Below are 23,359 nucleotides of genomic sequence, written 5' to 3'. Positions count from 1 at the left end.
TTTACACACAGTTTTTTTTTTAAAGCACTGTCAAGCTACTGACATAGAGTGGAGGAAGAAGTCACTTAATTACTTTCACAGACAACTAAAACTCAAAATAATTTTTTTTTTTTTTTTTTTTTTTTGTCTTTTTACCTTTCCTAGGGCCGCTTCCATGGCACATGGAGTTCCCAGGCTAGGGGTCCAATCGGAGCTGTAGCCACCAGTCTACACCAGAGCCATAGCAACTCAGGATCCAAGCCTCATCTGCAACCTACAGCACAGCTCAAGACAACACTGGATTGTTGACCCACTGAGCAAGGCCAGGGATCGAACCTGCAACCTCATGGTTCCTAGTTGGATTCATTAACCACTGCACCACGATGAGAACTCCTCAAATTAATTATTCATTAAAAGTATACCTATTGTTAAAGTTAGCAGGAAGAAAGAATTTTTTTGAGGTTCAGATTTATTAGTAAGAAGAAACAGTACAAAAATCCTTTTCTTTTACATTTCTCATAAGGCAAAAGAAATGAGGACACAAATGGTGAATTCTCTTCAATTCACATCAATGGGACAATTTAACAAAATCTCCTGAAGATTATGTGACCTGTATGGTCTACAAGCATTTATACCATCCAAAGTGATGGTGCAGAGACTACCATACCCAGCTAATATTTTCCCTAGCTAAAAGCTCAATCACCTAGGACTATATCCACTATTAACCCATTACTTTTCAGAAAGAACTTTCTCCCATTTGTCCTTCAAATCCTTTCCTGAAAAACAGCAATCTTCCCAAATCTTATGTTAATAAAGCTTTCTTATTAGATATAATCTACTAGACGTACACTGAAACTATCTTCTGGGGATATTTTTAGTTACACAAAAAGCATTTTTAAAATTTCCCTGTCACTAAGGATTTACTATAACTCTGTCCTCTTGTTCTAATTAGAAGTATACTGGGAGTTCCTGTCGTGGCGCAGTGGTTAACGAATCCGACTAGGAACCATGAGGTTGGCGGTTCGGTCCCTGCCCTTGCTAAGTGGGTTAACGATCCGGCGTTGCCATGAGCTGTGGTGTAGGTTGCAGACGCGGCTCGGATCCTGCATTGCTGTGGCTCTGGTGTAGGCTGGTGGCTACAGCTCCGATTCGACCCCTAGCCTGGGAACCTCCATATGCCGCGGGAGCAGCCGAAAGAAATAGCAAAAAGACAAAAAAACAAAAACAAAAAGAAGTATACTGTAACAGAGACAACAATCAACAGAAAAATATAATAATCAACAACACAATCTCTTACAATAATGTACCTGCTGTAGAAAATGGACATCCTCGAAATAAGAAAAGTCATGTAGGAGTTGCTGTCATGGCTCAGGGGAAACAAATCTGACTAGCATACATGAGGACACAGGTTCAAACCCTGGTCTTGCTCAGTGGGTTAAGGATCTAGTATTGCCGTGAGCTGTGGTGTAGGTTGCAGATGCAGCTCAGCAGCTTACAGTTCCAAGTTGACCCTTAGCCTAGGAATTTCCACATGCCTCAAGTGCACCCTTAAAAAGACCAAAAAAAAAAAAAAAAAGAAAAGAAAGAAAGAAAGAAGGGAGGAGAGGGGAGGGAAGGAAAAGGAGGAAAGGGAAGAAGGAAGGGAGGGAAAAGGAAGGAGGAAAAGAAAGTCATCTAGTAACTCCAGCAACCAACATACTAAAGAGAAATGAACTTCATTAACACTCAAAAGGAAATATCTACCTATAGTTCTAGACCAGAAACATACCAAGTAAGAAAATATACCATCATATTTTGAAAACTTTATCTTATCATCTTTCAATTAAAAAAAAATCTCTATATAATTGGAACAATGAGTTATAAAATATTTGGTACAATGAGTTATAAAATATTAAGGAACAATGAGTTATAAAATATTTGGTAAAGACTAAAAATGTTAAGGCTATTAAGAAGTGTGATAGAACCGTGACATTGCAATCTACTCCTTCTCAGTTACTAGTAGCAATGCTGATCAAGTAATTTGCATGTCCAGTTTACTATGCCCATTAAAAATAAAATTAAAACTATACTCACCGGTTGATCATGTCATCCAACTTTGCCAGGTCAGTATGTGGAAAAGCAGGTTCCTCATCTTCATGCTGTGGTGGAGCATCACCTTGACCTTGTTCATCTGGAGGAGTTGCTGGGGAATTCTCATTGGAGGAATCTGGTGATGAGGTCTTAAAAATCAAATATCACAGACTTATATTTCTACAATATATAGAATATTTAGCAATTCAGAGGACAATATTGATTAAATGAAAATACTTTAAACTGTCACTATATAATTGTATTATGTAATAAAATGGAGATCGTACTGGAGTTCCCGTCGTGGCATAGTGGTTAACGAATCCGACTAGGAACCATGAAGTTGCGGGTTCGGTCCCTGCCCTTGCTCAGTGGGTTAACGATCCAGCGTTGCCATGAGCTGTGGTGTAGGTTGCAGACGCGGCTCGGATCCCTCGTTGCTGTGGCTCTGGTGTAGGCCAGTGGCTACAGCTCCGATTCGACCCCTAGCCTGGGAACCTCCATATGCCGCGGGAGCAGCCGAAAGAAATAGCAAAAAGACAAAAAAACAAAAACAAAAACAAAAACAAAATGGAGAGCGTACTGCTTATCTTTTTTTGTCAAACTTTGAGTACTTTTTTGTCAACCTATGATTAAGAATCTTCTAAAAATGAATTAATGGCTATATAATACTGCATGGATTAACCAGATCAAAATGAGAGAACATTAGTTTTTGTAACACTAATTTACTGCTAATGCAATAGAGCAGGAATGAACATTCTTAATTATAAATCTTCATGTGTAAAATTGTGAAATAAGAGTAATCCATGAGGCCAGGTTACAGGAGTCATCATGACTTCTTCCTTCCATCTCTTAGAGCAGTATTTCTAGAACTTAAGTTTCACGTCTTGAAGACTCTTAAGTGGTGTCTAAAAAACACTGTGCAGGAGTTCCCGTCGTGGCTCAGTGGTTAAGAAATCCAACTAGGAACGATGAGGTTGCAGGTTCAATCCCTGGCCTCGCTCAGTGGGTTAAGGATCCAGCATTGCCATAAGCTGTGGTGTAGGTTGCAGACGCAGCTTGGATCCTACATTGCTGAGCTGTGGTGTAGGCTGGCAGCTACAGCTCCAATTAGACCCCTAGCCTGAGAACTTCCATATGCCCCAGGTGCAGCCCTAGAAAAGACAAAAAGAAAAATAAAATAAAAGACACTGTGCACAGGTGAAGAGACCCATGTGGTGAGGAACTGAGGTCTTCAGCCAAGTGAGTGCCACTGTGGAAATGGACTCCCTAAATTCAGTCAAATCAGAAAAATATAAACCTAGGTGATAAGATGACAGAACTACTCAGCCAACTGATTCCCAAATCATTCATGCACAAAAACTGTTAGATAATGCATGTCTATTGTTTTAAGTTGCCAAAAAACCCCAACCCAAAAACCAAGGAATATTACATTTCTAAGGTAACAACATTCTAAGGAGTTCCTTAAAACTCCCTGTGGCTCAATGGTAACAAACCCGACCATGAGGCCTCAAATGCTACAAGGATAGGAGTTCCTGTCAAGATGCAGCGTAAACAAATGTGACTAGTAACGAAGAGGTTGCAGGTTCCATCCCTGGCCTCACTCAGAAGGTTAAGAATCCAGCGTTCCCATGAGCTGTGGGTTAGGTGGCAGATGCAGCTCAGTCCTGTGTGGCTGTGGCTGTCGCATAGACCAGCAGCTGTAGCTCCGACTAGACCTCTAGCTTGGGAATTTCCATATGCCACAGGAGCAGTCCTAAAGAAAAAATAATAAAAAGCAAATACTGCAAGGATGTTGGAATTACATAAAATTTTTAAATAGTTACAGCTAATATGTTAAGGACAATAACGGAAAATGTAAACATGACAAAAGAGATGGGTAATATGAGCAAAGAGACAAAATTCTAAGAACCAAAAAGAAATGCTAAAGATAGAAAACAGTGTAACAGTAAGTACCCAGCACTGCCACAAGCTGTGGTGTAGGTCCCAGATGCAGCTCAGCTCCAGCACTGCTGTGGCTGTGGTAAGGCTGACAGCTGCAGCTCCAACTTGACTCCCAGCCTGGGAACCTCCATAAGCCACAGATGCAACCATAAAAAGGAAAAACAAAAACAAACAAGCAAAATACAAACAAAAAACCCAGTATAACAATAATTTAAAATGCCTGTGATGGGCTCATTAGTAGACAAGAGATAAATGAGGGAAGAAACTCTGAAGTTAAACATACATCCAAAGAAACTTCCAACACTGGAAAGCAAACAGAAAAGAGAGAGAGAGAGAAGGGAGAGGGATGGAGGGGGGGGAGAGAAAGAGAGGAAGAAAGAGAGAGGGGAAGGAAGGAAGGGAGGAAGGAAGGGAAAGAAAGGAATGAAGGATGAAGGAGGGAGAGAAAAGAAAGAGGAAGGATGGAAGGAAGGAGGAAGGAAAGAGAGGAGAGAGGAAGAGGTGGAGAGGGAGGGAAAATTACAGGACCACTACAAATGATTTAACATATGCATAATCAGAATTCCAGAATGGAGAAAGAGAAACAAAACGACTAAGAAGTTCCCCAAAATTAATGTCATACATCAAAGCACAGATCCAAAAAGCTCAGAGAAAACAAAGCAGGATAAATTTTTTTTTTAAAAGAAAAGGACATCCGAGCATACTGTATTCAAGCTACACAAATTAAATGGTACTGAAAAAGAAAAAAAGGGAATATAAATGGTAATGAAAAATCTTTAAAGAAGCTATGGGGGGCAAAGTCTCACCTATAGAGAAGCAAGGATAAGAGTTACAAAAGACTTTTCCTCAGAAAAAAAGGGGGGGGCAATATCTCTTTAAATGAGATAACCATCACCAACCCAGAATTCTCTTTCCTGGAAATTTATGCACTTCAAAATGAAGGAGAAATATCTCAGAAAAAAAATTAGGGGAATTTACTGTCGACAGAACTGTCCTGCTTGAAATTTTAAATTCTCCAGAGAGAACAAAAGTGACAGGGGTCAAAAATTCAGTCCTACATAAAGAAAAAGCATTCTTATTTGAGTTACCTCACAATTTGCTCAAAACAATATAAGCAACAGTGTATTTAATGAATATGATTTGGGAAGAAAAGAAAGAAATAACAGCAATAATATAAAGGACCAAAGAGAGGAGTTTTGGATAATTTACTATAAGGAACTTAAACTACCCATGTAACTGTACAATGTGAAGTGAATGAAGTGGACATATAGATTAATTGTAAATGTATACTACAACCACTAGGCAACCATTATAAAAGTTTAAAAAAAAAAGTACAATTGATAAGCTACAAAAGGAGTAAAATGGGAATCACATAAAATGCTAAATTAAAACCATAAAAGTAGAGGTCCTGCTGTGGCACAATAGGATCTGCGACCTCTTGGGAGTACTGGAACACAGGTCCATCCCTGGCCTGGCACAGTGGGTTAAGGACCTGGCATTGCCTTGGCTGTGGCTAAGGTTGTGACTGCAGCTCAGTTCTGATCCCTGGCCTGGGAAGTCCAGAACATGTCACAGGGTAGCCAAAAATGAAAACAAAAGAAAACAAAATGAAAAGATGGAAAGAAAGTGGAAAACAAAAGAGAAACAAAGGACAAGAACTAGGAATGGTAAATAATAACAAATATGGAAGATACTCATCCAACCATTTCAATAATCAATTTAAATATCAATGGTCTAAAAATAACAATTAAAAGACAAAGATTAAGTGGACCAAAAAGCAAAACTCAACTCTATCTTGTATCTGTCTAAAACTCTGAAAGTTTACTTAATAAAGATAAATATTGATTAAAGTTCAAGGAATAAAAAAATATATACACATAAACTCACACCACCAGAGTCAACTGATCTTTGACACAGGAGCAAAGACAAAAACAACAGTGAAAATACAGCCTTTAAACAAATAGAGCTGTAGCAAATGGACATCCAAATGCAAAAAAAAGAATTCAGAAGCTAGACTGTACACCCAATAAACTTAACTCAAAATGGATCAGACCTAAACACAACACAAAATTGTAACCTTCCAGATGATAACATAACAGGAAATCTCTAGGACCTTAGATTTGGTGCTACTTTAGACATAAAAGCCAAAAAAATTAAGACTTGACAAGTCAGACCTCACTAAAATTGATGGTTTCTGCTCCAAAAAAGAGAGGGTCAGGAGAATGAGAACTTACTGGGGCAAAGACTGGGAGAAAACATTTGAAAATTAAGAACTATTATCCAAAATATACAAAGAACTCTTAAAATTTAACAATAAGAAAAACAACCAGACTGAAAACAGGCAAGAGACCTGAAGAGACACCTCACCATAAAGTGAAAACAGGTAACAAAAATCAGAATATGAAAAGATGTTCAGCACCATGTGGCATCAGAGAATTAAAAATTAAAACAATGAGATAATTACAACACACATATCTCAATGGCTACAATCCAAAACAGTGACAACACCAAATGCTGGAGAGGATGTAGAGTTACAGAAACTCTTGATTCACTGACGAAGGGAATGTAAAATAGTACAGCCACTTTGCAAAATAATTTGGCAGCTTTTTGCAAAACTAAACATACAATCTTATTATACAATCCAACAATCAAACTCTTTGGTATTTATTCAACTGAGCTGAAAATGTATGACCACATCAGAACCCATATATGAATGGATGTTTATGGCAACTTTATTCATAACTGCCAAAATTTAGAAGCAACCAAGGTGTCTTTCAGCAGGTAAACAGATAAACTGTGGTCTATGCAGACAAAGAAACGTTAGAGTTTTTTTTTTTTTAAAGCTACTCATTAAGACAAGAAAAGGCAAGACAAACTTTAAATGCATATTATTAAGTGAAAGAAACCAATCTGAAAAGATGGCATGCTATGTGATTTCAACTATACGACATTTTGTAAATGGTAGAACTGTAGAGGGAAGTAAAAGACCAAATAGTCACCACAGGTTCAGTAAGGGGAGCGATAAAGAGGCACAGTACATTTTAGTGCAGTGAAACTACTCTACGATACTATAATAGGCATATCTGTCAAAACCAACAGAATATACAAAATGCCAAGTGAACCATAATGTAAATTACAGAAATTGAATGATAATGATACATCAATATAGGTTCATCAATTTTAACAAATACATCACTGTAGTAAAAGAGAATGGGGGGAGCAGGTGTTAAGTTTAGACAAGACATAAGAACTCTGGACTTTCCACTCAAGTCTGCTCTGATCTTTTATGAAAAGTCCATTTTTAGGAGTTCCCGTCGTGGCGCAGTGGTTAACGAATCTGACTAGGAACCATGAGGTTGCGGGTTCGATCCCTGCCCTTACTCAGTGGGTTAACGATCCGGCGTTGCCGTGAGCTGTGGTGTAGGCCGCAGACGCGGCTCAGATCCCGAGTTGCTGTGGCTCTGGCGTAGGCCGGTGGCTACAGCTCCGACTGAACCCCTAGCCTGGGAACCTCCATATGCCATGGGAGTGGCCCAAGAAATGGCAAAAAGACAAAAAAAAAAAAAAAAAAAAAAAAAAGAAAAGTCCATTTTTAAAAAGTAAAGAGAAAATAATTTAAAACAGTAGGACTCAAGAGAATTAATGAAAGGCAATAATTAAAATAATGAATACTGTTGGGAAAAAAAAAATATCCTTCATAACAATAACCGCCCCCCTTCTTCCCAAAAATGGTGTAGTTATACTAACATGTGAAAGGTAGACTTTGACATAGGAATAATAACTAGAGATCAAAGAGATCTCTACAGATATAAAAGTTCTGTACATAAAGATTAATGGGTCAATCACTCCTTCCCCCCCAAAGGTCATTATTTTCAACATATACGCACCCTACTTTTTAAAAACCTGTATCAAAGTTCCCATTGTGGCTCAGTGGTAATGAATCTGACTATTATCCATAAGGATGGGGGTTCCATCCCTTGCTTTGCTCAGTGGGTTGGGGATCTGGCATTCCAGAGCTGCCATGAGCTGTGGTGTTAAGTCATAGACACAACTCAGATCCCACAATGCTGTGGCTGAAAACTGTAGCTGCAATTCAACCACTAGCCTAGGAACTTTCATATGTCGCAGGTGCAGCCCTACAAAGCAAAAAAATAAAGTAAAATACATCAATCTTAAAACTTATAGAACATAAAAGTGTAATGAGCAAATTCACAATCCCAGGTGGAGATTAAAATTTCTTAAATAGTAATAAAACCAGCAGACTAAAAACAACAACACAGGGTCATACAGAACATGAAAAGAACGTTGAGGAAACTGGAAACAAGTGACATGTATCATGACTGCTATAGCATAATACACAGTTTTTTTTTAAGCAAGTGGAACTGAAATTGGCCATATGCTAGGCAAGACACCAAACCTCAATAAATTCCCAAGTAGGGACATCCTTGAGAATAGACTGTGTAATCATAGAGAAATTAAGCTACAAACCAGTAACAAAAAGTTAACCACAAAATCACTAACTCCTTCAAAGTGAGGCACAATGTTCGTAAAAAATTCATACAAAGAAAAATCACCACACAAATATAAAAATGTTAAGTGAATATGCCACAGGTGCAACCAAAAAAAAAGTTAACTGAATAACAGTAGCTACAAATCATCAAAATCATGGGAGATGATTTAGCAAAAATTACAGTCTAAATGAAAACAGAAAAACCGAAGAAAAGCTGAACAATTACCTAAACTTCATATTAGAGAACTAGAAAATGAACAAATTAAATTTGCTTTCCCAAGAAAGCAAAAGGAATGAAGATGAAGTAATGAAAATGAAAAATAGAATGTATATGTGCATGTGTGACAGAGTAACTCTGCTGTACAGTAGAAAACTGACAGAACACTGTAAACCAACTACATTGGAAAAAATAAAAATCACCAAAAAAAGAAAAATAACACATACAAATACAAAGAACTCTATTCTGCAGAGTTTAATGAAATGGATTAACCCCTTCAGACACATATATACAAATTACCAATATCCAAAGCAAAGAAGAATTAATGTTTACTAAGCCTTTAATAAATTTATCACATATAAATTCTTCCAGAGAAAAGGAAAAAACAAATTTCCATGTAGGCCGACACAAAATTTTGATAGTAAAATCTTTGTTAAATCTTGTATAATATTTCATCTATCTTCATTTTAAAGATATGGAAATTGAAGATTACTATTACCTAGCTAGAGTCATAGGTAAGTGTGGTATAAAGATGGGATTTAAACATAAACACCTGACCTGAGTCTACACACTTAACTGAAAGATGCAACAACTGACTTAATGCTTTTGCCCACATGTTTGCACAGGACTTTATGCGCAAAAAAAAAAAAACAAAAACAAAACAAAAAAAACACATCTAGGGGTACAGGAGTTCTTGCTGTAGCTCTGTGGATTAAGAACACCACTAGTATTCATGAGGATACGGTTCGACCCGTGGCCCTGCACAGTGGGTTAAGAATCCGGCGTTGCTGGTTGTTGTATGCCACAGACAAGTCTTGGCTCTGGCATTGCTGTGGCTGCAATGTAGGTGGGCAGATGCAGCTCTGATTTAAACCCTCGCCTGGAAACTTCCATATGCCACAGGTACAGTCCTAAAAAAACAAAAAAAAAAGTTGAGGTACATTCTCAAGTATGTACAGTTGGTTTCCTATTACTAAGAGCATCAGTGAATTTTCTTAAGATAACTTAAAATGACAATAGCTTTCATAATTACTTTATAAATTATTCAGAACAACCAGCATTGTTTACTATTCCATAGTACCGAAGACAATACAGCTTCATGTCCTACCTGATTCTGGAAGAGAGGCTGAGAATGTCCATCAGGAGCCTGGCCCTGGCTGTCATTCCCTCCTACAGGAGAGCCACGAGTGGTGGCTGTCATGCTGGACACAGAAAATATTTTTGCTATTTTGTCTTTTTATTTGGTTGTCGTAAGAGAAGAAATTATAGTCCACTTATGGGAGATGAAGTACCAGCATATGTCACCCTTAAATATCTCCAATTCAAAGACAGACCATCTTTCAGAGACCATTTCATTACCTAAAAGTAGAAAGGAAAAAAGGTATACTTGTTTTAAATACTAAAAAATAATGAATCATTCTAATTTTCATGCATATGGTAACATCACCAGAGTCTCTACAGTGAATAACAGGTAGCTATAAAATGAGACAAAAGTGAAAAAGTAAAATTTCATTAATCTTGTTACTGAATAATAAATTCATATTACTATACCAATAATTATAAAAAGAAAACATAAAAATCTTATATGCAGTATTCCAGAAAAAATGCCAAGTTCTTTGTTATGATTTTTTACTTGCAAAACAATCTATAAAAAGCCTGTCAACTATTACTTCAAAGACACTGTGAAAATATAAATACTTAAAGGTATGGTATACACTGCTCTTAAAAAAATTAAATGAAAACCCAAGTTAAGGAGTTCCCGTCGTGGCGCAGTGGTTAACGAATTCGACTAGGAACCATGAGGCTGCGGGTTCGGTCCCTGCCTTTGCTCAGTGGGTTAACCATCTGGCGTTGCCGTGAGCTGTGGTGTAAGTTGCAGACGCGGCTCGGATCCCGCGTTGCTGTGGCTCTGGTGTAGGCCGGTGGCTACAGCTACGATTCAACCCCTAGCCTGGGAACCTCCATATGCCGCGGGAGCAGCCCAAGAAATAGCAACAACAACAACAACAACAACAACAGAAGATAAAAAGACAAAAAAAAAAAAAAAACCCAAGTTAAGAAATAACATGTTTCCATAGGGTAGGATTAGAGTAGTAATATACACACATACTACATAAATATAATATCTCCACAGAGTCACACAAACAGCACATGGTCTCTCATTTTTGTTTCCTACTATTTAAACATTCTCATTCAAAAGTTTTGTATGAGGAGGTGCCATCATGGCTAAGTGGAAATGAATCTAACTAGGAACCATGAGATCGCAGGTTTGATCCCTGGCCTCACTCAGTGGGTTAAGGACCTGGCATTGCATGAGCTGTGGTGTAGGTGGCAGATGTGGCTCAGATCCTGTGTTGCTGTGGCTGTGGCGTAGGCTGGCACAGCTGTAGCTCCTATTCAGTCCCAAGCCTGGGAACCTCTATGTGACCCCCAGTACAGCCCTAAAGAGTAAAAAAAAAAAAAAAAAAAAAAATGACGCACACAATTTTTAAAACATAAGAGAAATTCTCTATAATCTGTTGTTCAAGTTGTTACTAACAAAAACTATTCACTAATTTTTTTCTTACAAGCCATTCAATTTGTCCTTTTACCTGGGCTATTACTGATCCCATGGTATATATCCCATGTTTAAAAGGGGCTTGCTCTTAGCTTCACCTTCTCTATTTCTTTTCGAATCTACTTTTCTTACTCAAAGTCACCAATATCTGTCCTTTTCCAAAAATTTCTTGGAAAAAAAGTCTATGTAATCGCTTTTTCTTACCATCTGGTTTATGTTCAATATTGCTTTTATCACGATGGTCTTAAGGGAGTTCTTAAGGCTAGCTCTGGAAATAACTCAATTATTCTGAAACTACAATCAAAAAGATTTTTGCATATGACTGTTTTGAAGAAGATGACACCTGGTCCAAGATGAAGATACTACTAGCCTTACATAAATAAAGTTCTCAAGTTACAAAGGTTTTGTGACATTTGTTCTATGAATTAGGAACCTGAGACTCTATGAAATCAAGTAACTTGATTGAAGCATAAGTAAGAAAATACACAGTTAACCCTATCTATCTACCTGATACAATACTACTTCTTGGAGTGGGAGGTGAGGGAGTCCTACTTAAATTTTTCCTCATAAACTTTCCTCTTGTTTTTTATTCCTGATGGGCATTTTAAGTTATTTGAGCTATAATATCATAAAATTTTATTCTTCTGTCATTTTCTATCTGCCCATTCCATAACCTACCACCATAGAGATATATGGTAAGTAATCTAGCAAAGGGAGTGTCATTGTCAACAAAAGGGTATTATTAGAGTAAATTGGAAACAAAGTGGCACTGCAATCTCTTTACCTTCAAAAAATATCTTCCTCCCAGATGACAAAATGACTACTTCCGATAAAGCCCTATTATTGTCTTTGCAGTTCCACCTCTGTAGGACTTGGTTTGTTTTTTGTCTCTCCCTCTCTCTCTTTTTTTTTTTTTTTTTCCAGGGCTGAGCCCACAGCATGTGGTCTCAAGCTAGGAGTTGAATCTAGCTAGATGCCAGCCTACACCACAGCTCACAGCAACACCAGATCCTTAACCTTCTGAGCGAGGCCAGGGATCAAACCCTTGTCCTCATGGATACTTGTTGGGTTAACCACTGAGCCATGATGGGAACTCCAAAGACATTTTGCTATTTCTATGTATTCTTTTTTGTTTTGTTTTGTTCTTAGGGCTGCACTCATGGCAGATAGAAATAGGAGTTGCAGCTGCCAGCCACAACCACAACACTAGATCTGAGGTGCACATCACTAACCCACACCAGAGCTCACAGCATCGCTAGATCCTTAATCCACTGACCCAGACCAGGGTCCTAAGCCCACATCCTCATGTATACTAGTCAGGTTCATTTCCACTGAGCCACAATGGGAATTTGGTTTGTTTTTTGTTTGTTTCTTCCTCTGTTAACCTTCTCCCACCAATATTATCCACACGTCTAGATTTTCATCATTGCTAAAACAACTTTCATTACAGTGTGTATTAAGTCTTAGTTTATATTATTTTACTTTTTTTTAACTGCTCTCTGACACCAGACACACACACACACACAAAATCCACTTGTTTTCCTAGATACTTTAAGATTGCTAGATTCTGACACCTTTAAGTACCAAGAAGCCTGATCTTTAGTAAGCCAAAGGTGAACAAGACCATGCATGGAGTAAAAAAAAAATAATTTCTAAAATCAAACACAGCTCAGATATCAAATTTACTTGTCCTTAAAAACTGCCTGTCTTAAAGGATAGTGAACAGCCACTAGTAAATGTCTTAATATTATAATTGTCAAATAGGGATTATTAACAAAATACTTTGTTTTCTCATGCTATAAGGTATACTGGGAGACATCTGAATTTCTGATGAATAATTTAAAAACAAGATTTTCAGTGGAGTTCCTGCTGTGGTGCAATGGGATTGGTGGTATCACTGCAGCGCTAGGACACAGGTTCACTGGCCCAGCACAGTGAATTACAGGATGTGACAACTGCAGCATGCAACCACAGCTTGGATTTGATTGCCGGCAGAGGAACTCCCCATAATGAGGGGCAGTCAAAAAAATTAAAATGAAATAAATATAAAAACAAGGTTTTCAGGAATTCCCTGTGGCTCAGCAAGTTAAGGATTGAGCTCTGTCACTACTGTGGTGGAGGTTCGATCCCTGGCCTGGGAACATCTGCGTGCTGCAAGTACAGCCAAAAAAAACAGAAAGGGAGGACAAAAAGAAAGGAAGGAAGGAAGGAAGAAAGAAGGAAGGAAAGAAAAGGAAGGGGACACACACTGAGTTCCAAATTGGACCTGACAGACTCAATTTGTCTTGCCCACCTCCCCTCATTAAAAAATGTATAAGAAAATAAATAAGTAAATCTAAAAAAATAAAAAACAAGGTTTTGAGATAATTTTGAAAAGAGCAAAGTCAAACCCAGAAACTTTGCTGAAAATAGGCTGCAAATCCATTTTCTAAGAACAATGTTGGGAAGCTTATTTAGAATCATTCAAATGAGAAACAGATTAGACTTCCCATGTGGCTCACAGCAAAAGAGAAACAGATGTAAATTAGTGCTTTTCTTGGTTTCAGTTTGGAGTTTCAATCTCTAGATAATGTTAGTTTTAATATCACATGGATTTATTAAGACATAACAAACTGAACAGGAGTTTGGTCTAGGGAGAAATTCTGCACTACAAATACTGTGTAAGTGTATACTGGTGATACAATGAGAAATTTTGTCTAGGGAGAAATTCAGCTCTACAAATATTGTATATTTGTATACTGTGATACAATAAGCAATTCAGAAATTATTCAAATCATTTAAAATGTATTTCAAAATAGCAATGGCAGATTTCCTTTAGACCCCAAAGAGGTTTTTTTTTTTCCATATTCAAACTCTAGTACTTCAACATATTCTAGGAGTAAGAAAGCAACACCTTTCTCTAGATAAAAGTTAGTATCAGGAAAATGATGTCAGCAAGATGGCAAAATAGGAAGCACCAGATCCCAGTTCTCCCACAGAAACATCAAGTTAACAGCAATATGGGAACCAAAATACCTTTGTAAGACAGCTAGAAACTGGTTAATAATGGGCTTCCGGACCCAAATGAGCACACAAATAATAGAAGGGACAATTGTGAGGAAGATAAGAAGGAGTTAATCAAGTTTTACTTATACTGGCTCATTTCTCAACCCAATGAAAATCAAAGCAAAAGGGAAAGTAACTGACTCCAACCGGCTCCTCTTTCAAGGGTTAAGGAATAAAGTAGAACTTCATTCTACTTTTCTGGCTTTCCTGAAGATTTCTGAGTTGACTGATAGTGGCATAGTGTGAGCACTAGGGTAGAGGCCATTGAAAACAGTAAGTGCCACAGCACTTTACAGCGGCAAAAACTTTGTAGTGTTTCAAGCAAGGGAGGAGGAGCAAGAGCTTAGGATAACTGAAACCAAGAACTCTTAAGGAAAAATACAGGAAACGAAGATAGCCAAAACCACCCATATACAGTATAAGTTCTGAGAGATCCCAGAATCCCTACCTGGACTGACTGGCAAAGGTTTTCCCCTACAGGAAGCCCAGAAGTAAAACTGGCAAAAGTGGCTATTTCCATCAATGCCCCAAATTTCAAAAATTAAAAAAAAGAAAATCACAGAAGGTTCTCTGTCAAAGTAGGTTGAGGTTGGGCATTGTCACTGCAGCAGCTTGGGTCACTTCTGTGACATAGGTTTGACTCCTGGTCCGGAAACTTCCACATGCTGCAGGCAGAGCCAACAAAAAAAATTAAAATTAAAATAAAACAATATTAATACCAAACTTTAAAAAAAAGCATTGAATTGGGAGTTCCCGTCATGGCTCAGGGGTTAACGAATCCAACTAGGAACCATGAGGTGGCGGGTTTGATCTCTGGCCTTGCTCAGTGGGTTAAGGATCCAGCGTTGCCGTGAGCTGTGGTATAGGTCAAAGACGTGGCTCGGATCCCACGTTGCTGTGGCTCTGGTGTAGGCTGGTGGCTACAGCTCCGACTGGATCCCTAGCCTGGGAACCTCCATATGCTGCGGGAGCAGCCCAAGAAATGGCAAAAAGACAAAAAAAAAATTTTTTAATTAAAAAATTATAAAAATAAAAAAACCATAGAATCAGTGTCCCCATGGTGGCTCAGCAGAAACAATCTGATGAACATCCATGAGGATGCAGGTTCAATCCCTGGCCTTGCTCAGCAGGTTAAGGATGCAGCGTTGCTGTGAGCTGTAGTGCAAAGGCAGCTCGGATCCCTTGTTGCTGTGGCTGTGGCCGGCACTACAGCTCCTATTCGAGCCCTAGCCTAGGAACCTCCATATGCTGCAGATGCGGCCCTTAAAAAAAAAAAAAAAACCAAAAATGCACAGAACATACAGAAACGGAGGGAAACACAGCCTAATCTAAAGAATAAGCCAAAACCAACCCTGATGAGGAATTTTTTAAACCATCTTAGAAATGCAGAAATGCAGAAATGTAAGAGAACACAGACAACTAAACAAAACCAGGACTATGACATATAAACAAAATGAGAATTTTAGCAAAGAACTCCAAAAAGCATGCAATTGTTGGAGTCTCACACCAAAACATCTAATAATTATTGCTAAAAGTCAGACTAAAAGAGAATCTCAAAAGGAGAAAGAAAAAATGACTTACTTATCACATACAAATGATCCTATATATGATTATGAGAAATTTTGCAAGCAGAAACTTGCAGGCCAGGAGAATGATGATATATATATATTCAAGAGGATCAAAAAACTTTTTCAAGTGTTTTCCCCCAGTAATTGAGATTATTATCTGCTCTTTTCCCTTATTCTATTAATTTGATGTTCTATTGATTGATTTTTTTTTTTTTGGTACACTTAACCATGCTTACACTCCAGGAATAAATTACATTTATTTGGTCATGGTGTATTAATTCCTTTCAATATGTTGCTGAATTGTGTTTGTTAGTATTTTGTTGATGATTTTGCTTCACTACTTACAAGGAATATTGGCCTGTAGTTTTCCTACAAGGTCTTTGGCTAGGTGAAGTTATCAGAATAATGTTGCACTCAAACACTGAGGAGTGTTCTGTTTTCCACAATTTTTAGGAAAACCTTTAGAAGGATTGTTAATAAGATATTGTTTAAACATTTCACAAAATTCATAAATGATATCATCAGATCCAGGACTTTTCTTTGTTGGCAGAGTTTTTATTGCTGTGTACCCTCCTTACCACTTACAGATCTCTTCATATTTTCTACATCTTAATGATTCATTCCTAGTAGCATTAATACTTCTAGATACTTATCCTTTTTTTTCTAACTTACTTAATTTTAGTAGTTCATGCTATTTGGTTAGAATTCAATATATTTTGGCATCAGGTGTTTACCTGCAGCTTGCTTTCTTTCGTTTCCTTTGAGGTCCGCACCTGCGGCATATAGAAGTTCCCGGCAGGGGTGCTCAAATTCGAACTGCAGCTGCCAGCCCACACCACAGCAATGCCAGATCCAAGCTGCTTCTGTGACCTACACTACTCACAGCAACGCCAGATCCTTAACCCACTGAGCCAGGCCAGGGATCAAACCAGCATCATCATAGATACTAGTCGGGTTCATTACCACTAAGCCACAACGGGAACTCCTTATTTCCTATTTTAGCAATTTGAGACATCTTTTGATTGTTATTCCATTTGTCAGTGTTATTGATCTTTTCAAAGAACAGTTTGGATTCATTGATTGTTCCATTTCTTTCCTATTATTTTATTTTTGTTAATCTATATCATTTCCTTCTTCTTGTTAACCATGAGATAAGTATGTTGTTTCTCTCCTATTATCCTATTTTGCCAAGATAGGTTAATGAGTTAAGGTGGCATGCAGAAGTTCCTGGGTAAGGGACTGAACCCGAACCATAGCTGTGACAACACTGGATCCTTAACCTTCTAAGCTACCAGTGAACTCCAAGGATCTTTTTCTTCTTAATGTGTCTTAGCAACAATAACCAAAAACACTAGAAACCAATATCCCTGATGAATAATGATGCAAAAATCTTCAACAAAATACCATACTACCAAAGCTCCTGTTGTGGCTCAGTGGTTTAAGAATCCAACTGGTATGAGGATACAGTTTTAATTCCTGGCCTTGTTCAGTGGGTTAAGGATCCCAGTTTTGCTGCAAGTTGCAATATACTTCAGATACAGCTCAGATATGAGTTGCTGCGGCTATAGCGCAGACTACAGCTGCAGCTCCATTTTAACCCCCAGCCTGGGAACTTCCTTACACCACGTGTCTGGCCCTAAAAAAAAAAAAAAGGAAAAAAAAGCTACCAAATCAAATTCAACAGCACAGTATGAATTATACACCAAAACCAAGCAGGATTTTCAACATTTAAGTTCAGTGAAAGTTATATACCACATTAAAAGAACAAAGAGATTAAAAAACTATGATCCTGTTGCAGGGCAGTGGAAATAAATCTGATTAATATCCAAGAGGATGTGGGTTCAATCACTGGGTTGGGGATCCAGTGTTGCTGTGGCTGTGGTCAACAGCTCTGCTTCGACTTCTAGCCTGGGAACTTCCATATCCTATGGGTGTGATTCCAAAAAAAAAAAAAGAAAAACCCTCAGCAAATATCATACTTGAACACTGAAAGCTTTTCCTATAATATCAGAAATAAGGCGAGGCTATTTAATACCAGCATAGTTAGGTTAAAAAAAAAGAAATAAAAGGCACCCCAATGAAGAAAGGAAGTTAAATTATGTCTGTTTAGATGATATAAACATCTTTTATGTAGAAAACCCAAAAGTTTCCATAATATACATTAAAAAATGTTAGGAGTTCCCCCTGATAGTGCAGCAGATTAAGAATCCAGCACTGTCACTGCAATGGCTTAGGTTCAATCCCTGGCCCAGGAACTTATGCATAGAATGGGTACAACCTAAAAGAAAAAAAGTGTTAGAATATTAATGATTTCAGTAAAGTTCCAAGATACAAAATCAACACCCTAAGAACAAGTTCACTAACAACAAACAATACAAAAATAAAACTAAGAAAACAATTTTTCTATTCATGATAACATAAAAAAAGAATAAAATACTTAAGAACAAACTTAACCAAGAAGGAAAGATGTTAGGTATCTTGAAAACTACAAAACATTTCCTAAAAAAACTGAGAAGACATAAAAAAAAAAAAAGATATTCCACATCACAAATTGGAGGACTTATTATTAAGAATCAGTGTAATCCCTATCCATATCCCAACAGCATTTTTTATAGATAAAGAAACACACATCCTAAAATTCAAATATAACTCAAGCAACTCACAAAGCAGTTAAAACTACTTGAAAAAGAAGGAAGTTGGAACTATCTAACTTTCTGACTGAAAATACTACTACAAACCTACATCAAACAGTTCTGACATAAAGGCACATGCAGACCAAAGGAAAAGAAAAGCTCACAGCAAATGTTACTAGGAAAACTAGATATCCACAGGTAAAAGAATATAAAATATCCACATGTGAAATACAATACACAAAAACCTAATCAGAAATGGATTAAAGACATAAATATAAAAGCCAAAACTATAAAACTCTTAGAACAAAACACAGAAAACCCTCATGACATTAAACGTGGCAAAATTTTCTTGACTAAAACACCAAAAACAGGCAACAAAGCAACAACAGGTAAACTGGATTACATCAAACTCAAAAACTTGAGCATAAAGGGAACACAATCAACAACATGAAAGACAACCTGCAGAACTGAAAAAATGCGAAAGTCATATATCGGTTAAAGGGAAAGTATCTAGCATATATAAAGAATTCTTACAACTCAACAACAGCAAAAAAAATCAAGTAATCTGATTTAAAAATGGGCAAAGAACTTGAATAGAATTCCTCAAAAATGATATACAAATGAACAGCAAGCACAGGAAAAGTTACTCAACAACTCTAATCATGAAAGACAGGCAAATCAGGAGTTCCCGTCGTGGCGCAGTGGTTAACGAATCCATCTAGGAACCATGAGGTTGCGGGTTCGATCCCTGCCCTTGCTCAGTGGGTCAAGGCTCTGGCGTTTCCGAGAGCTGTGGTGTAGGTCGCAGACGCGGCTCGGATCCTGCATCCTGCGTTGCTGTGGCTCCGGGGTAGGCCGGCAGCTACAGCTCCAATTCGACCCCTAGCCCGGGAACCTCCATATGCCACAGGAGTGGCCCAAGAAATGGCAAAAAGATAAAAAAAAAAAAAAAAAAAAAAGACAGGCAAATCAAAATCACAATGAGAAACCGTCTCACACACACACATTAGGATGGCTACCATAAAAATCAGAAAACAAGCAGAAAAGAATAGGGTTGGCAAAGATATAGAGAAACTGGAACACCGGTACACAACTGCTAAGAATGTAAACTGGTACAACCATTTAAAAATCAACATGGTAGTTCTTTAAAAAAATTAAAAGAACTACCATATGACCTTGCAATCCCACTTCTGTGTATTTATCCAAAAAGAAGTGAAAGCAATTTCATACAGATATTTACACAAATGTGCTCACTGCAGCATTATTCGCAATCATCAGGAAGTGTAGGCAATTACCCAATTATCCACTGACAGATGAATGGAAAAATACAATGTGATATCCAAATACAGGGGAATAATTCAGCTTTAAGAAGTAAATTCTAACATAAGTGTTAACAAGGATGAACCTTGAGGACATTATGTCAAGTGAAATAAACCACACATAAAAAGACAAATAATTTTTTATTCCACTCATATAAGATACTTAGAATAATCAAAATCAGAGACAGAGGAGTTCCCGTCGTGGTGCAGTGGTTAACGAATCCGACTAGGAACCATGAGGTTGCGGGTTCGGTCCCTGCCCTTGCTCAGTGGGTTAAGGATCCGGCGTTGCCGTGAGCTGTGGTGTAGGTTGCAGACGCGGCTCGGATCCCGCGTTGCTGTGGCTCTGGCATAGGCTGGTGGCTGCAGCTCCGATTCAACCCCTAGCCTGGGAACCTCCATGTGCCGCTGGAGCAGCCCAAGAAATAGCAAATAAATAAATAAATAAATAAATAAAAATCAGAGACAGAAAAGTGGAAAGGTAATTGCCAAGAGTTGGGAGAAGGGGGCAATGGTTATTGTTTAATGGGTATAGTTTCAGTTTTGCAAAACAAAGTTCTACAGATGTACAGTGATAACTGCAAAACAATGTGAATGTATTTGTCACTAAATTGTACAATTAAAAACAGAAAAATGGTAAATTCCGTCATATATGTTTCACTATAATTTAAATAATTTATATACATTTATATAATCTGGACTGGAACAAGCAAAATTCAACCTATACTTAGCTTTCATGAGCTAACTAAACCCCACTGCTCTTGCAGACCATTTTAAAATAATAAATATTAGAGTTCCCATCATGGTGTAATAGAAACAAATCTGACTAGTATCCACCAGGATGCTGGTTGAATCCCTGGCCTCGAACAGTGGTTCGGAGATCCAGCATTACTGTGAGCTGTGGTGTAGGCTGCAGACATGGCTTGGATCCCATGTTGCTGTGGTTGTGGCTGTGGTCAGCAGCTCTGACTTGACCCCTAGCCTGGGAATTTCTATATGCCATGGGTACAGCCATAAAAATGTTAAAATAAAACAATGCAGGACAGCCGGAAAAAAAAAAAGAAAAAAAAAGCCTGGCCTTCTTTTAGTTCCTTGGCCTAGTGGTTAAGAACTCAACATTGCCACTTCTGTGGCTCAGATTTGATCCCTGGCCCAGGAACTTTCATGTGCTGAAGGCAAGGCCAAAAAAAAAATTTTTTTTTCCACTTGGAAAAACAGTTGCCTCTCACAAAAATATTTGTTAACATGAAACTGTTTTTCAAATGAAATAGTGAAAAAATTTTAATCTATGAATTTACAAGTTGGTAAATATCAAAACGATAATACACAAACCAAATCTTCATTAAATTATCAGTTTTTTACAATGTAAACCATCTTTGAAATAAAAAAAATTGAGAACTTCTAGCTTTTCAAGTAAAACATATGTGATTAAATCCTTTTGCTAATTGCCTTACTGTATTTAAAAAAAAAAAAAATCAATACAAAATTTTATTACAACTACCTACACCAAACTTTAATCACTGAATATCTTTACTCTTCACATGAAAGTTTTAAAAAACTTTAAAAATTCCTCTTAATATTATTTTCCCTAACAGGCTACAATTAAATCTAGCAGTATTAATATTAATAACAGAGGTATTCTCAACAAGGCAGCTAACACTTCCAGAAAACATGTGAAGCAGCACCTCAGACCTATCCACATGACAAGGAACTGATGTCGCCTGCCAACACTAAGGCCTATGAATGAGTCATCACATATGTGAATATTTCAGTCTCAGCTTGCACCGAGTGCAATCTCTAGACATATCCTGAACAAGAACCATTAATGGTATTAAATAAATACGTATAATCTAAAAGTTATAGTAAGATAGACAGCAAAAACAGTCTCTCATTTAAATAACAAGTTGAGAGTTCCCCTGGTGGCTCAACAGTAACAAACCAGACTATTATCCATGAGAACAAAGGTTCAATCCCTGGCCTCACTCAGGATTAAGTTAAGGATCTGGCATTGCCATATCTGTGGTATAGGTCACAGATGTGGCTCTGATCTGGCGATGCTATGGCTGCAGTGTAGGCCACAGCTGTAGCTCCCATTAGAGCTCTAGCCTGGGAACCTCCATATGCTGTACACGTAGCCCTAAAAAGATTAGATAGATGGATGCATGGATGGATGGATGAAGAATCTCACTCACAGGCTGGTTGATCTAGTGTCGGGAGCCATAGGCTGCTCCAGTAAAGAAAGCAAAGCCACAGTCAGCACCTGCGTGAGGCTTGTCTGGTTAGCAGAGCTACAGACAAGCTGAAGAAAGAAGAAGGATTGCAGAGCAATCCCTTGAAAGACATCGGCTCCAGGAAAATAAAAATGATATCCCCTAAAAAATATGTTAATCTATTTTTCTGTGCTTATCCTTCTTTTTCTATCTCCTATTCACAGCTTTCTTACAGCTAAAGATTTGCCCTGGGTACGTAAAACACTTGAACCAAAACAGAGTGAAGTTATTTAAACAATGTAATGGAAAAGGCCTTTGTTTTGGAGTAACAATTTATGGCACCTATTTTGTGAGAGTATACAGGGGAAACTTATGATTTCAGTCCCTTAAAAAGAAGTTTGGGGCTGGGAAAACGTTGTTTGGCCTATAAACTGCTATTTTCTATAATAGATATATTTTTAACAGTGTCACTTGTAACTTTCATCCCTTATGGGGGCATTTGTTTATTTTTGGGTATAATACTCCTTTCTATTGAAATTGGTGGTTTGGAACTTACTATCAGCACAATAGGTTAAATGCTTAGCTTGCTGGCGCCAAATAAATCGTGGTTTTAAGAATGGCATGAGCCCAAGGCTTTCATGCGTTTTGTTAACTACATACACCTTTAGTTAAAGAATGTTAGGTATCATAGTTTATTACTTATTAAAGCTTTGTTCTTAATATAGAATAGAATAGCTACTGCTGTTGACCTTTTAAGAAAAATACAGTGTGAAACTTTAAGTTTGTAATCTTGAAGGAAAATCTGAAGTTGAAAGGAACATGTTTTAACTAACCTTCTTTTTTTGGATCTCGGGTGGAGGGAACAAAAGGGCTTTAAATCAAATGTTAATGTCAAATCTTACACGAAACCTGATTGTGATAGGGTATAAAAACTGATGCTTTTCATTTAATAAATTGGGTCATCTGCAGCATGCAGCTGAGGAGTTGGCTCCAATTCTTTCCGCGCCGTTTGTAGCCCATCCTCTCCTTCGGCACTCCCTGGCTGCTGGGGCTGGACCTCGGCAATCTAGAACTATAACCCAAGACTCTTAACTGACATGACAGTGATATTAACCACGACATTCCCTAAACTAGTCAGAAGTGTTGATCTCAAAAAGGATAACTTCAACTCAGAAACCAAGATACACCCCAGAAATTTTTGAATAGTGTGTAAAACAACAGTTTCTTTAGAGTCTGTTAATAATTAATAAGCCAATAATATGTTAATTTATTAACAATATAAGAAATAATATGGATTCTATAATAATCAT

At 37.7% G+C, this 23,359-nt stretch overlaps 1 protein-coding gene across 4 annotated transcripts in view; it reads right to left on the bottom strand.

Annotated features, from left to right (window-relative positions):
- The window catches only part of LOC100625207 (probable ubiquitin carboxyl-terminal hydrolase FAF-X), a 177,429-nt gene that overhangs the window by 142,303 nt on the left and 11,767 nt on the right, over positions 1-23,359 (bottom strand). For 3 of the 4 annotated variants that reach the window (XM_021080952.1, XM_003484170.4, XM_021080953.1), the window contains exons 2-3: positions 9,826-10,076; positions 2,053-2,198 (exon numbers count right to left, since the gene is read on the bottom strand). In XM_021080952.1, coding sequence (XP_020936611.1) covers positions 2,053-2,198; positions 9,826-9,918 — 239 coding nt within the window. In that variant the 5' untranslated portion in view covers positions 9,919-10,076. Of the gene's footprint in view, positions 1-2,052; positions 2,199-9,825; positions 10,077-14,767; positions 14,997-23,359 lie in introns of those variants that run through there. The other variant, XM_021080954.1, reaches the window with a different exon arrangement.

The sequence above is a fragment of the Sus scrofa genome, chromosome Y (genome assembly GCF_000003025.6).
Source record: "Sus scrofa isolate TJ Tabasco breed Duroc chromosome Y, Sscrofa11.1, whole genome shotgun sequence".
Classification (NCBI taxonomy): Eukaryota; Metazoa; Chordata; class Mammalia; order Artiodactyla; family Suidae; genus Sus; species Sus scrofa.
The sequence above is the reverse complement of the archived record's forward strand: the minus strand, read 5'-3'. Positions and strand labels throughout refer to the sequence as shown.